At 38.7% G+C, this 15,091-nt stretch overlaps 1 protein-coding gene across 1 annotated transcript in view; it reads right to left on the bottom strand.

Moving 5' to 3' along the window:
- The window catches only part of LOC128653286 (amine oxidase [flavin-containing] A), a 468,419-nt gene that overhangs the window by 127,718 nt on the left and 325,610 nt on the right, over window positions 1-15,091 (bottom strand). Inside the window, exon 11 of the mRNA XM_053706491.1 lies at window positions 13,855-13,912. Coding sequence (XP_053562466.1) covers window positions 13,855-13,912 — 58 coding nt within the window. The remainder of the gene's footprint in view (window positions 1-13,854; window positions 13,913-15,091) is intronic.

The following is a 15,091-nucleotide window of genomic DNA, read 5'->3' as shown; positions in this document are numbered from 1 at the left end:
GCTGCACACGCAGCCCAAAGAATCCACCTGGATTCCGAAAATGGCAGGGTGGTGAAAGAATCCACCACCCTGACATTTTCGGAATCCACCTAGATGCAGTGTAGGCAAACCCGAAGCCTTAAAAAAACCAAAAAAAAACCCACGCAACCGCACTAAATACCTAAAAAACATGTAACCGCCCGCAAGAAATAAAAACACGTAACCGCCCCCACGAAGTATAACAAAAAAAAAACTAACCTCCCACACGAAGTAATAACAAAAAACTAAACCGTCAACCCCCACATCGCAAAACAATAAAGTAATTAACCCCTAATCCGCAAATATCATAATTAAAATATTAACCCCTAAACGGCAAAACCCCCACATCGCAAAAAACAAAATTTATGCTTACCTGATAAATTTATTTCTCTTGTGGTGTATCCAGTCCACGGGTTCATCCATTACTTGTGGGATATTCTCCTTCCCAACAGGAAGTTGCAAGAGGACACCCACAGCAGAGCTGTCTATATAGCTCCTCCCCTAACTGCCACCCCCAGTCATTCGACCGAAGACTAGCAAGAAAAAGGAGAAACTATAGGGTGCAGTGGTGACTGTAGTTTAAAAATAAAAAACACCTGCCTTAAAGTGACAGGGCGGGCCGTGGACTGGATACACCACAAGAGAAAGAAATTTATCAGGTAAGTATACATTTTGTTTTCTCTTGTAAGGTGTATCCAGTCCACGGGTTCATCCATTACTTGTGGGATACCAATACCAAAGCTTTAGGACATGGATGAAGGGAGGGACAAGGCAGGAACTTAAACGGAAGGCACCACTGCCTGCAAGACCTATCTCCCAAAAATAGCCTCAGAGGAAGCAAAAGTATCAAATTTGTAGAATTTAGAAAAAGTATGAAGCAAAGACCAAGTCGCCGCCTTACAAATCTGTTCAACAGAGGCCTCATTTTAAAAGCCCATGTGGAAGCTACGGCTCTAGTGGAATGAGCTGTAGTTCTTTCAGGAGGCTGCTGGCCAGCAGTCTCATAAGCTAAACGGATTATACTTCTCAGCCAAAAAGAAAGAGAAGATGCCGAAGCCTTTTGGCCTCTCCTCTGTCCAGAGTAGACAACAAACAATGCAGATGTTGGACGAAAATCCTTAGTAGCTTGTAAATAAAACTTTAAAGCACGAACCACGTCAAGATTGTGTAATAGACGTTCCTTCTTTGAAGAAGGATCAGGACACAGTGACGGAACTACAATCTCCTGATTGATATTCTTATTAGATACCACCTTAGGAAGAAATCCAGGTTTGGTACGCAACACTACCTTATCTGTATGGAATATCAGATAAGGGGAATCACACTGTAAGGCAGATAACTCTGAAACTCTTCGAGCCGAAGAGATAGCTACCAAAAACAGAACTTTTCAAGATAAAAGCTTGATATCTATGGAATGCAGAGGTTCAAGCGGAACCCCTTGAAGAACTTTAAGAACTAAATTTAACCTCCATGGTAGTCATATATTGACCCTCCTGGATCATAGGGAGGATGGTTTGGATAGTCTCCATCTTGAAGGATGGGACCCTGAGAAATTTGTTTAGGATCTTGAGATCCAAGATTGGTCTGAAAGTTCCCTCTTTTTTGGGAACTATAAACAGATTTGAATAGAAGCCCTTCCCCTCTTCCTCCCTTGGAACTGGGTGGATCACTCCCATAACCAGCAGGTCTTGAAAACAACGTAAGAATGCCTCTGTCTTTATTTGGTTTACAGATAATTGTGAGAGATGAAATCTCCCCTTTGGAGATGAAGCTTTGAAGTCCAGAAGATATCCCTGGGAAACAATCTCTAATGCCCAGGGATCCTGGACGTCTCTTGCCCAAGCCTGGGCGAAGAGAGAGAGTCTGCCCCCCACTAGATCCGGTCCTGGATCGGGGGCTACTCCTTCATGCTGTCTTAGAGGCAGCCGCAGGTTTCCTGGCCTGCTTCCCCTTATTCCAAGCCTGGTTAGGTCTCCAGACTGGTTTGGACTGGGCAAAATTTCCCTCTTGTTTTGCATTGGAGGAAACTGAAGCTGAGCCACTCTTGAAGTTTCGAAAGGAACGAAAATTATTCTGTTTGGTCCTTATCTTGATTGAAGGTAAAACTACACTAAGTCACCACATATCTCTTGATACTTCCATTCTTGTCGAGAGTTGCAAGAGAATGACTGGGGGTGGCAGTTAGGGGAGGAGCTATATAGACAGCTCTGCTGTGGGTGTCCTCTTGCAACTTCCTGTTGGGAAGGAGAATATCCCACATGTAATGGATGAACCCGTGGACTGGATACACCTTACAAGAGAAAACTATTTAACCTATTAACTCTTTAACCCTACTTAATCTATAAACCCGTAAACGCCCACATCGCAATAACCCTAATTAACCCCTAAACCGCCAAACTACCACATCGCAAAAACCCTAATATAATAACCCTTATACTGCCAACTCCCCCACAACGCAAATAACTAACGGCTAGATTACGAGTTTTGCGGTATGAGTGAAAAAGCAGCGTTAAGGCTCATAACGCTGCTTTTTCACTACCGCTGGTATTACGAGTCTTGCATGTTTAGGGGCACCACACACTTTTTTGGCCTTAACGCAAATTAACTTACGCAATTTGCGCAAAGTCTTTTTTCAATGGGACTTCCACAGCGCTGGTATTACGAGTCTGTCTGGGGAGCCAAAAAGTGAGCGGTACACACTATACCGTCAAGATCCATACCGTAAACTGAAAGTCAGTAGTTATGGGTTTTGCGCTACAAAGCTGTAACATAAAACTCATAACTAAAGGGCTAAAAATTACACTAACACCCATAAACTACCTATAAACCCCTAAACTGAGACCCTCCCGCATCGCAAACACTAAAATAAATGTATTAACTCCTAATCTGCCGCTCCGGACATCGCCGCCACTATAACAAACATATTAACCCCTAAACCGCCGCACTCCCGCCTCGCAAACACTAGTTAAATATTATTAACCCCTAATCTGCCGCCCCTAACATCGCCACCTACCTAAACTTATTAACCCCTAATCTGCTACCCCCAATGTTGCCACCACTATACTAAATTTATTAACCCCTAAACCTAAGTCTAACCCCAACCCTAACACCCCCTAACTTAAAAACAACTAAAATACATCTAAATAAAAATTACTATCATTAACTAAATAATTCCTATTTAAAACTAAATACTTACCTATAAAATAAACCCTAAGCTAGCTACAATATAAATAATAGTTACATTGTAGCTATCTTAGGTTTTATTTTTATTTCACAGGCAAGTTTGTATTTATTTTAACTATGTAGACTAGTTAGTAAATAGTTAACTATTCACTAACTACCTAGCTAAAATAAATACAAATTTACCTGTAAAATAAAACCTAACCTGAGTTACACTAACACCTAACCTTACACTACAATTAAATAAATTACCTAAATAAAATACAATTACCTAAATTATAAAAACAAACACTAAATTACACAAAAAAAAAAAAAAATGTCAGATATTTAAACTAATTACACCTAATCTAATAGCCCTATCAACATAAAAAAGCCCCCCCAAAATAAAATAAAAAAGGGCCTTTTGCGGGGCATTGCCCCAAAGAAATCAGCTCTTTTACCTGTAAAAAAAAAATACAAACAACCCCCCAACAGTAAAACCCACCACCCACACAACCAACCCCCCAAATAAAATCCTAACTAAAAAAACCTAAGCTCCCCATTGCCCTGAAAAGTGCATTTGGATGGGCATTGCCCTTAAAAGGGCATTTAGCTCTTTTTTAATTGCCCAAACCCTAATCTAAAAATAAAACCCACCCAATAAACCCTTAAAAAAAACCTAACACTAACCCCCGAAGATCCACTTACAGCTTTGAAGACCGGACATCCATCCTCAACGAAGCCGGGAGAAGTGGTCCTCTAGACGGGCAGAAGTCTTCATCCAGATGGCATCTTCTATCTTCATCCATCCGGTGCGGAGCGGGTCCATCTTCAAGACATCCGGCGCAGAGCATTCTATTCAATCGACGTCTTCTTGAACAATGAATTCTCCTTTAAATGACGTCATCCAAGGAGAATTCATTTAAAGGAGAATTCATTGTTCAAGAAGACTTCGATTGAAGAGGATGCTCCGCGCCAGATGTCTTGAAGATGGACCCGCTCTGCGTCGGATGGATGAAGATAGAAGATGCCGTCTGGATGAAGACTTCTGCCTGTCTGGAGGACCACTTCTTCCGGCTTGGATGAAGACTTCTCCCGGCTTCGTTGAGGATGGATGTCCGGTCTTCAAAACTGTAAGTGGATCTTCGGGGGTTAGTGTTAGGTTCTTTTAAGGGTTTATTGGGTGGGTTTTATTTTTAGATTAGGGTTTGGGCAATTGAAAAAGAGCTAAATGCCATTTTAATGCCCATCCAAATGCCCTTTTCAGGGCAATCGGGAGCTTAGGTTTTTTTAGTTAGGATTTTATTTGGGGGAATGGTTGTGTGGGTGGTGGGTTTTACTGTTGGGGGGTTGTTTGTATTTTTTTTTTACAGGTAAAAGAGCGGATTTCTTTGGGGCAATGCCCTGCAAAAGGCCCTTTCAGGTCTATTGGTAGTTTAGTTTAGGCTAGGGTTTTTTTTTTTATTTTGGGGGGGGGGCTTTTTATTTTGATAGGGCTATTAGATTAGGTGTAATTAGTTTAAATACCTGATAATTTCGTTTTTTATTTTGTGTAATTTAGTGTTTGTTTGTTTTTGTAATTTAGGTAATTGTATTTTATTTAGGTAATTTATTTAATTGTAGTGTAAGGTTAGGTGTTAGTATAACTCAGGTTAGGTTTTATTTTACAGGTAAATTTGTATTTTTTTTAGCTAGGTAATTAGTAAATAGTTAATAACTATTTAGTAACTATTCTACCTAGTTAAAATAAATACAAACTTGCCTATGAAATAAAAATTAACTCTAAGCTAGATACAATGTAACTATTAGTTATATTGTAGCTATCTTAGGGTTTATTTTACAGGTAAGTATTTAGTTTTAAATAGGAATTATTTAGTTAATGATAGTAATTTTTATTTAGATTTATTTTAATTATATTTAAGTTAGGGGATGTTAGGGTTAGGGGTTAATAAATTTAGTATAGTGGCGGCGACGTTGGAGGCGGCAGATTAGGGGTTAATAAATGTAGGTAGGTGGTGACAAAGTTAGGGGCGGCAGATTAGGGGTTAATAATATTTAACTAGTGTTTGTGATGCGGAAGTGCGGTGGTTTAGGGGTTAAGAAGTATAATGTAGGTGTCGGCGATGTTGGGGGGTGGCAGGTTCAGGTTAGGGTGTTAGGTGTAAGCATACATTTTGTTTCCCCATAGGAATCAATGGGGCTGCGTTACGGAGCTTTACGCTGCTTTTTTGCAGGTGTTAGACTTTTTTTCAGTCGGCTCTCCCCATTGATGTCTATAGGGAAATCGTGCACGAGCACGTAAAAACATAATTTATGTAAGAACTTACCTGATAAATTAATTTCTTTCATATTAACAAGAGTCCATGAGCTAGTGACATATGGGATATACATTCCTACCAGGAGGGGCAAAGTTTCCCAAACCTTAAAATGCCTATAAATACACCCCTCACCACACCCACAAATCAGTTTAACGAATAGCCAAGAAGTGGGGTGATAAGAAAAAAAGTGCGAAGCATATAAAATAAGGAATTGGAATAATTGTGCTTTATACAAAAAAATCATAACCACCACAAAAAAGGGTGGGCCTCATGGACTCTTGTTAATATGAAAGAAATTAATTTATCAGGTAAGTTCTTACATAAATTATGTTTTCTTTCATGTAATTAACAAGAGTCCATGAGCTAGTGACGTATGGGATAATGACTACCCAAGATGTGGATCTTTCCACACAAGAGTCACTAGAGAGGGAGGGATAAAATAAAGACAGCCAATTCCTGCTGAAAATAATCCACACCCAAAATAAAGTTTAACAAAAAACATAAGCAGAAGATTCAAACTGAAACCGCTGCCTGAAGAACTTTTCTACCAAAAACTGCTTCAGAAGAAGAAAACACATCAAAATGGTAGAATTTAGTAAAAGTATGCAAAGAGGACCAAGTTGCTGCTTTGCAGATCTGGTCAACCGAAGCTTCATTCCTAAATGCCCAGGAAGTAGATACTGACCTAGTAGAATGAGCTGTAATTCTCTGAGGCGGAATTTTACCCGACTCAACATAGGCAAGATGAATTAAAGATTTCAACCAAGATGCCAAAGAAATGGCAGAAGCTTTCTGGCCTTTCCTAGAACCGGAAAAGATAACAAATAGACTAGAAGTCTTACGGAAAGATTTCGTAGCTTCAACATAATATTTCAAAGCTCTAACAACATCCAAAGAATGCAACGATTTCTCCTTAGAATTCTTAGGATTAGGACATAATGAAGGAACCACAATTTCTCTACTAATGTTGTTGGAATTCACAACTTTAGGTAAAAATTCAAAAGAAGTTCGCAACACCGCCTTATCCTGATGAAAAATCAGAAAAGGAGACTCACAAGAAAGAGCAGATAATTCAGAAACTCTTCTAGCAGAAGAGATGGCCAAAAGGAACAAAACTTTCCAAGAAAGTAATTTAATGTCCAATAAATGCATAGGTTCAAACGGAGGAGCTTGAAGAACTCCCAGAACCAAATTCAAACTCCAAGGAGGAGAAATTGACTTAATGACAGGTTTTATACGAACCAAAGCTTGTACAAAACAATGAATATCAGGAAGAATAGCAATCTTTCTGTGAAAAAGAACAGAAAGAGCGGAGATTTGTCCTTTCAAAGAACTTGCGGACAAACCCTTATCTAAACCATCCTGAAGAAACTGTAAAATTCTCGGTATTCTAAAAGAATGCCAAGAAAAATGATGAGAAAGACACCAAGAAATATAAGTCTTCCAGACTCTATAATATATCTCTCGAGATACAGATTTACGAGCCTGTAACATAGTATTAATCACGGAGTCAGAGAAACCTCTATGACCAAGAATCAAGCGTTCAATCTCCATACCTTTAAATTTAAGGATTTCAGATCCGGATGGAAAAAAGGACCTTGTGACAGAAGGTCTGGTCTTAACGGAAGAGTCCATGGTTGGCAAGATGCCATCCGGACAAGATCCGCATACCAAAACCTGTGAGGCCATGCCGGAGCTATTAGCAGAACAAACGAGCATTCCCTCAGAATCTTGGAGATTACTCTTGGAAGAAGAACTAGAGGCGGAAAGATATAGGCAGGATGATACTTCCAAGGAAGTGATAATGCATCCACTGCCTCCGCCTGAGGATCCCGGGATCTGGACAGATACCTGGGAAGTTTCTTGTTTAGATGAGAGGCCATCAGATCTATCTCTGGGAGCCCCCACATTTGAACAATCTGAAGAAATACCTCTGGGTGAAGAGACCATTCGCCCGGATGCAACGTTTGGCGACTGAGATAATCCGCTTCCCAATTGTCTACACCTGGGATATGAACCGCAGAGATTAGACAGGAGCTGGATTCTGCCCAAACCAAAATTCGAGATACTTCTTTCATAGCCAGAGGACTGTGAGTCCCTCCTTGATGATTGATGTATGCCACAGTTGTGACATTGTCTGTCTGAAAACAAATGAACGATTCTCTCTGCAGAAGAGGCCAAAACTGAAGAGCTCTGAAAACTGCACGGAGTTCCAAGATATTGATCGGTAATCTCACCTCCTGAGATTCCCAAACTCCTTGTGCCGTCAGAGATCCCCACACAGCTCCCCAACCTGTGAGACTTGCATCTGTTGAAATTACAGTCCAGGTCGGAAGAACAAAAGAAGCCCCCTGAATTAAACGAAGGTGATCTGTCCACCACGTTAGAGAGTGCCGAACAATCGGTTTTAAAGATATTAATTGATATATCTTCGTGTAATCCCTGCACCATTGGTTCAGCATACAGAGCTGAAGAGGTCGCATGTGAAAACGAGCAAAGGGGATCGCGTCCGATGCAGCAGTCATAAGACCTAGAATTTCCATGCATAAGGCTACCGAAGGGAATGATTGAGACTGAAGGTTTCGACAGGCTGTAATCAATTTTAGACGTCTCTTGTCTGTTAAAGACAGAGTCATGGACACTGAATCTATCTGGAAACCCAGAAAGGTTACCCTTGTTTGAGGAATCAAAGAACTTTTTGGTAAATTGATCCTCCAACCATGATCTTGAAGAAACAACACAAGTCGATTCGTATGAGACTCTGCTAAATGTAAAGACTGAGCAAGTACCAAGATATCGTCCAAATAAGGAAATACCACAATACCCTGTTCTCTGATTACAGACAGAAGGGCACCGAGAATCTTTGTGAAAATTCTTGGAGCTGTAGCAAGGCCAAACGGTAGAGCCACAAATTGGTAATGCTTGTCTAGAAAAGAGAATCTCAGGAACTGATAATGATCTGGATGAATCGGAATATGCAGATATGCATCCTGTAAATCTATTGTGGACATATAATTCCCTTGCTGAACAAAAGGCAATATAGTCCTTACAGTTACCATCTTGAACGTTGGTATCCTTACATAACGATTCAATAATTTTAGATCCAGAACTGGTCTGAAGGAATTCTCCTTCTTTGGTACAATGAAGAGATTTGAATAAAACCCCATCCCCTGTTCCGGAACTGGAACTGGCATAATTACTCCAGCCAACTCTAGATCTGAAACACAATTCAGAAATGCTTGAGCTTTCACTGGATTTACTGGGACATGGGAAAGAAAAAATCTCTTTGCAGGAGGTCTCATCTTGAAACCAATTCTGTACCCTTCTGAAACAATGTTCTGAATCCAAAGATTGTGAACAGAATTGATCCAAATTTCTTTGAAAAAACGTAACCTGCCCCCTACCAGCTGAACTGGAATGAGGGCCGTACCTTCATGTGAACTTAGAAGCAGGCTTTGCCTTTCTAGCAGGCTTGGATTTATTCCAGACTGGAGATGGTTTCCAAACTGAAACTGCTCCTGAGGACGAAGGATCAGGCTTTTGTTCTTTGTTGAAACGAAAGGAACGAAAACGATTGTTAGCCCTGTTTTTACCTTTAGACTTTTTATCCTGTGGTAAAAAAGTTCCTTTCCCACCAGTAACAGTTGAAATAATAGAATCCAACTGAGAACCAAATAATTTGTTTCCCTGGAAAGAAATGGAAAGTAGAGTTGATTTAGAAGCCATATCAGCATTCCAGGTCTTAAGCCATAAAGCTCTTCTGGCTAAGATAGCCAGAGACATAAACCTAACATCAACTCTAATAATATCAAAAATGGCATCACAGATGAAATTATTAGCATGCTGGAGAAGAATAATAATATCATGAGAATCACGATTTGTTACTTGTTGCGCTAGAGTTTCCAACCAAAAAGTTGAAGCTGCAGCAACATCAGCCAATGATATAGCAGGTCTAAGAAGATTACCTGAACATAGATAAGCTTTTCTTAGAAAAGATTCAATTTTTCTATCTAAAGGATCCTTAAACGAGGTACCATCTGACGTAGGAATGGTAGTACGTTTAGCAAGGGTAGAAATAGCCCCATCAACTTTAGGGATTTTGTCCCAAAATTCTAACCTGTCAGGCGGAACAGGATATAATTGCCTAAAACGTTTAGAAGGAGTAAATGAATTACCCAATTTATCCCATTCCTTAGAAATTACTGCAGAAATAGCATTAGAAACAGGAAAGACTTCTGGAATAACCGCAGGAGCTTTAAAAACCTTATCCAAACGTATAGAATTAGTATCAAGAGGACTAGAATCCTCTATTTCTAAAGCAATTAGTACTTCTTTAAGTAAAGAGCGAATAAATTCCATCTTAAATAAATATGAAGATTTATCAGCATCAATCTCTGAGATAGAATCCTCTGAACCAGAAGAGTCCAAAGAATCAGAATGATGGTGTTCATTTAAAAATTCATCTGTAGAGAGAGAAGATTTAAAAGACTTTTTACGTTTACTAGAAGGAGAAATAACAGACAAAGCCTTCTTTATGGATTCAGAAACAAAATCTCTTATGTTATCAGGAACATTCTGCACCTTAGATGTTGAGGGAACTGCAACAGGCAATGGTACATCACTAAAGGAAATATTATCTGCTTTAACAAGTTTGTCATGACAATTATTACAAACAACAGCTGGAGGAATAGCTACCAAAAGTTTACAGCAGATACACTTAGCTTTGGTAGATCCAGCAGGCAGTGGTTTTCCTGTAGTATCTTCTGGCTCAGATGCAACGTGAGACATCTTGCAATATGTAAGAGAAAAAACAACATATAAAGCAAAATAGATCAAATTCCTTATAAGACAGTTTCAGGAATGGGAAAAAAATGCCAAACATCAAGCTTCTAGCAACCAGAAGCAAATGAAAAATGAGACTGAAATAATGTGGAGACAAAAGCGACGCCCATATTTTTTGGCGCCAAATAAGACGCCCACATTATTTGGCGCCTAAATGCTTTTGGCGCCAAAAATGACGCCACATCCGGAACGCCGACATCTTTGGCGCAAAATAACGTCAAAAATGACGCAACTTCCGGCGACACGTATGACGCCGGAAACGGAAAAGAATTTTTGCGCCAAAAAAGTCCGCGCCAAGAATGACGCAATAAAATGAAGCATTTTCAGCCCCCGCGAGCCTAACAGCCCACAGGGAAAAAAGTCAAATTTTCGAGGTAAGAAAAAATATGATAATTTAAAGCATAATCCCAAATATGAAACTGACTGTCTGGAAATAAGGAAAGTTGAACATTCTGAGTCAAGGCAAATAAATGTTTGAATACATATATTTAGAACTTTATAAATAAAGTGCCCAACCATAGCTTAGAGTGTCACAGAAAATAAGACTTACTTACCCCAGGACACTCATCTACATGTTTGTAGAAAGCCAAACCAGTACTGAAACGAGAATCAGTAGAGGAAATGGTAAATATAAGAGTATATCGTCGATCTGAAAAGGGAGGTAAGAGATGAATCTCTACGACCGATAACAGAGAACCTTATGAAATAGATCCCGTAGAAGGAGATCACTGCATTCAATAGGCAATACTCTCTTCACATCCCTCTGACATTCACTGCACGCTGAGAGGAAAACCGGGCTCCAACTTGCTGCGGAGCGCATATCAACGTAGAATCTAGCACAAACTTACTTCACCACCTCCCTTGGAGGCAAAGTTTGTAAAACTGATTTGTGGGTGTGGTGAGGGGTGTATTTATAGGCATTTTAAGGTTTGGGAAACTTTGCCCCTCCTGGTAGGAATGTATATCCCATACGTCACTAGCTCATGGACTCTTGTTAATTACATGAAAGAAACCAGCTCACCGCAGCTTTCAGCAGTGCTGGTATTGGAGTGCGGTATGGAGCTCAATTTTGCTTTACGCTCACATCTTGCCTGATAACGCCGGGTTTTTGTAAACCTGTAATACCAGCGCTGTAGGGAAGTGAGCGGTGACAATAACGTGCAAGTTATTACCGAGCAGTAATCTAGCAGTAATTTAATTACTAAGCCCCCTAACCTAACACCCCCTAAACCACAATTACTACTAACCTACATTTAAAATAGAAAAAACTAACATTAAATTACAAAAAATAAAAAAGTCTAACATTACAGAAAAAAACAATATTATCAAAAAATATATTTTTTTTATACATAATCCCTATGAAAACAAAAAAGCTCCCCCCCTAAATTAAACAGCTCTTTTACCTCTAAAAAATACTAAGTCCCCCTAACAATAAAAACCACCCACCCACCAAACCCCCCCAAAATAAAAGAAAACTAACACTAAAAAGAACTAAACAACCCATTGCCCCTAAAGGGGTATTTGTATGGGCATTGCCCTTAAAAGGGCATTCAGCTCTTTTACTGCCCTTAAAAGGGTAATCGGCTCTTTTTCAAGCCCAAAAAAACCCTACTCTAAAAAAAAAAAAACACCCCAAAAATTAAAATAAAAAAAGTGTAAACCTAAGCCCGAAATAGGTACTCACTGTTCCTGAAGTCCGGCGGAGAAGGTCTTCTTCCAGACGGATCCATCATCTTCTATCTTCATCCGGAGTGAAGGCAGCGCGGAGCAGAGGTGTGGAGCAGTATTTTTACTTAGGATGTGATGTGTTATACTAACATTTCTAATTTACATTTTACAATGTTATATATGTTTTACAATGTTATATTCTGCAATGTTTTATCCCATCAACCACTTATTCACTTATACAAACAAAAGTGCATATATTTTCCCTAAAATGTATATAAAAGATGATGCATTTGCAATTTAGTAGTAATTGTTCATTTTTACCCCTTAAGCATATTGGATGTAGGTACTATGTCACAGAGTACTTTGCCTAGTGTACGCTGTTGACGTAGTAACTACGTCCATACTTCTGGCTCATGCTGCAGTCCCTGCTGCCAGATTTGACTGCAACCAGAGGCAGAAGGCATCTGCCTTTATATGTTAAGGAACAACTGATCGTTCTTCCTTTGCCATATAAACGCAGATCACTTGGTGTGGAAAGGAAGGAGGGAGGCAGGCGGTGCAGTGCAGGAGGGGGGAGGGTTCCCTACGTTAGAGAAATAAAATGTTTGGTGAGGAGGGGGAGAGATTGATTTCCCATGCTACAGAAAGGGGTATAGAGGAGGGTCCCAAATGATGATCGGTTGGAGGACAGAGGGAGAGGGGGTGAAGGGGGATAACTACACTACAGAAAACAATGTTTTAAAGAATTAATATCTATAAACTGGATACAGCTGTCTGCAAGTACCTAAGATGGTGGCTTCTAGTAAGAGGGGGGAGGGTTAGAAATCTGTTTTGGAGGAATCAGGGAAGTAGTAGGATTTAGGAGGGATCCCTACAATAATAATAATAATAAAAAAGCCCTGCACACTTGTAGACTGTCTGTCAGTACCTAAGATGGTGATGAGCAGTGGTGGGTGAAGAAGGGATGAGAGCTGTTTTGGAGGGATGAGGTACGGATCAGGGGTGAGGTGTCAGGTGGGAGGGTAATCTCTACACTACAGCTAAAATTAACTTTACAAGCCACCTGACTACTCCTTCACTGCCGGGAATATTAGAAGTGTGGTGCAAAGCTGCAATTAGCTGCCTTCTAATTACCAAAAAACAATGGCAAAGACATGCATGTCTGCTATGTCTGAAAGAAGGGGATCCCAGAGAAGCTTTTACAACCATTTGTCTTATGACTCCACAAGCGGTATGTAAATAATTTTACTAAGAAACCCAAAGTTTGTGAAAAAGTTAATGCATTTTTTGTTATGCTGGCATTTGGCAGGAAAATCGTGGCATCAAATATACCAAATGGGCATAGATCAATACCCTGGGTTGACAATTTGTCTATATATATATATATATATATATATATATATATATATATATATATTCCCATGTAGAGCTTGGCACACACTTACTGCACAAAATACTTGCTGGGGTGTACTTCAAATAATAACAATCTTCACAAACTGGACGCACACATGTGACACTTGATTTAAGGTGATTATATGCAAGACCTGAGAGTGTGTTCCAGTTTGTGAAGATTATATATATATATATATATATATATATATATATATATATATATATATATAGTTTTTGACAGATAAATAAGAAACAAAAAAACAAGACAAAATGCTAAAAATTCTCCGGTAGAGTTTTTCTCTAAAATTCCCGGTCCTGAGGGGGGTTAAACAATGCTATATTTTTCTAATAATATGTTCAGAAAACAATAGAACAGAAATTTGAAATAAGTGCTTATGTACATATTTCTATCATAATTTGGATAATAACATATAACAAAAACACAATGACATCTTACATGTAATGCTTCTTCTGATTCCAAGGCTTTGGCATAGTATTCACATATTCTTTTCTTCCTGAACACAGATATAGAGATCTCAATCATTTTGTATTCCTAAGCAAATGACTAATTTATAGAAAAAAATATGAGAAAACATTAGACTAGATCTCATTCCATTAAAAAACATAACTTTTAATGGTAACAAAAATATAATATTTGTTACTGGTGATATTTCTTACTAGTCTTATTTAAATTCAGCCTAAGAAAGACATTTGATAAATAATTTCTCATATCTTATTTTTTTCATTTTTTTTTACAAATAGTTCTTTAGTTTATTAAAGGGACAGTATACACCAGTTTTCATATAACTGCATGCAATAGACACTACTGTAAGAAGAATATGCACAGATACTGATCTACAAATCCAGTATAAAACCTTTCAAAAACTTACTTAAAAGCTCTCAGTTTAGCATTGTTGCAAAGGTTAGGCTGGGAGATGCACTGAAATGGGCTGAAAAGCAAAAAGAGGCAGACTCTCCCCCTTCCTCTGGATATGAAAAGAACCTTTATACAAACAGGAGCAAGCTGGAGTAGGTAGTCTACTTCTAAAACTTTGGGGCTTGGTTAGGAGTCTGAAAATCCGCACAATCTTATTTAAAAATCAGCAAAACTAAACAACCCTGTATGGGCTATATAAATGGATTATCTACAAAACATTTACTCAAAGAAAAATCTAGTGTGTAATGTCCCTTTAATTATTAATTGAGATTTTTGAAACATGCACACTTAGTTTTTTAATGGACTTGCTTGCGTGCTATCTAAGTTATTGTGAATCTTAGAGCAAACAACTCAGGCGCACTAACTTTAAGACTTTGGATATCTATAACTTCTTCTCCCATATATATATATATATATATATATATATATATATATGCCGCACCACAAAAAAAAAATACCATTTATCGCTTGCATGCTAATTCTGCGCTAGACTAACTGCACTAAACCCGAGGATGTTAGGAATACTTTACATTTCTATGTTCTTCACATAGAAGAAAATGTCCTTTTAAAAAAATAAATAAATATGTATATATGATTATTTTTTGAAAAATATATATTGATACATACTGTGTATATATATATATATATATATATATATATATATATATATACACACAGGTATATACCCCGCTTATACAGCGGGTTAGGGACCGGAGACTCGCTGTAAAGTGAAATCCGCCTTAAAGTGAAACAAGGC

The sequence above is a fragment of the Bombina bombina genome, chromosome 3 (genome assembly GCF_027579735.1).
Source record: "Bombina bombina isolate aBomBom1 chromosome 3, aBomBom1.pri, whole genome shotgun sequence".
Lineage (NCBI taxonomy): Eukaryota > Metazoa > Chordata > Amphibia > Anura > Bombinatoridae > Bombina > Bombina bombina.
Note: the sequence above shows the minus strand (reverse complement) of the source record. Positions and strands in the feature narration are given on the sequence as shown.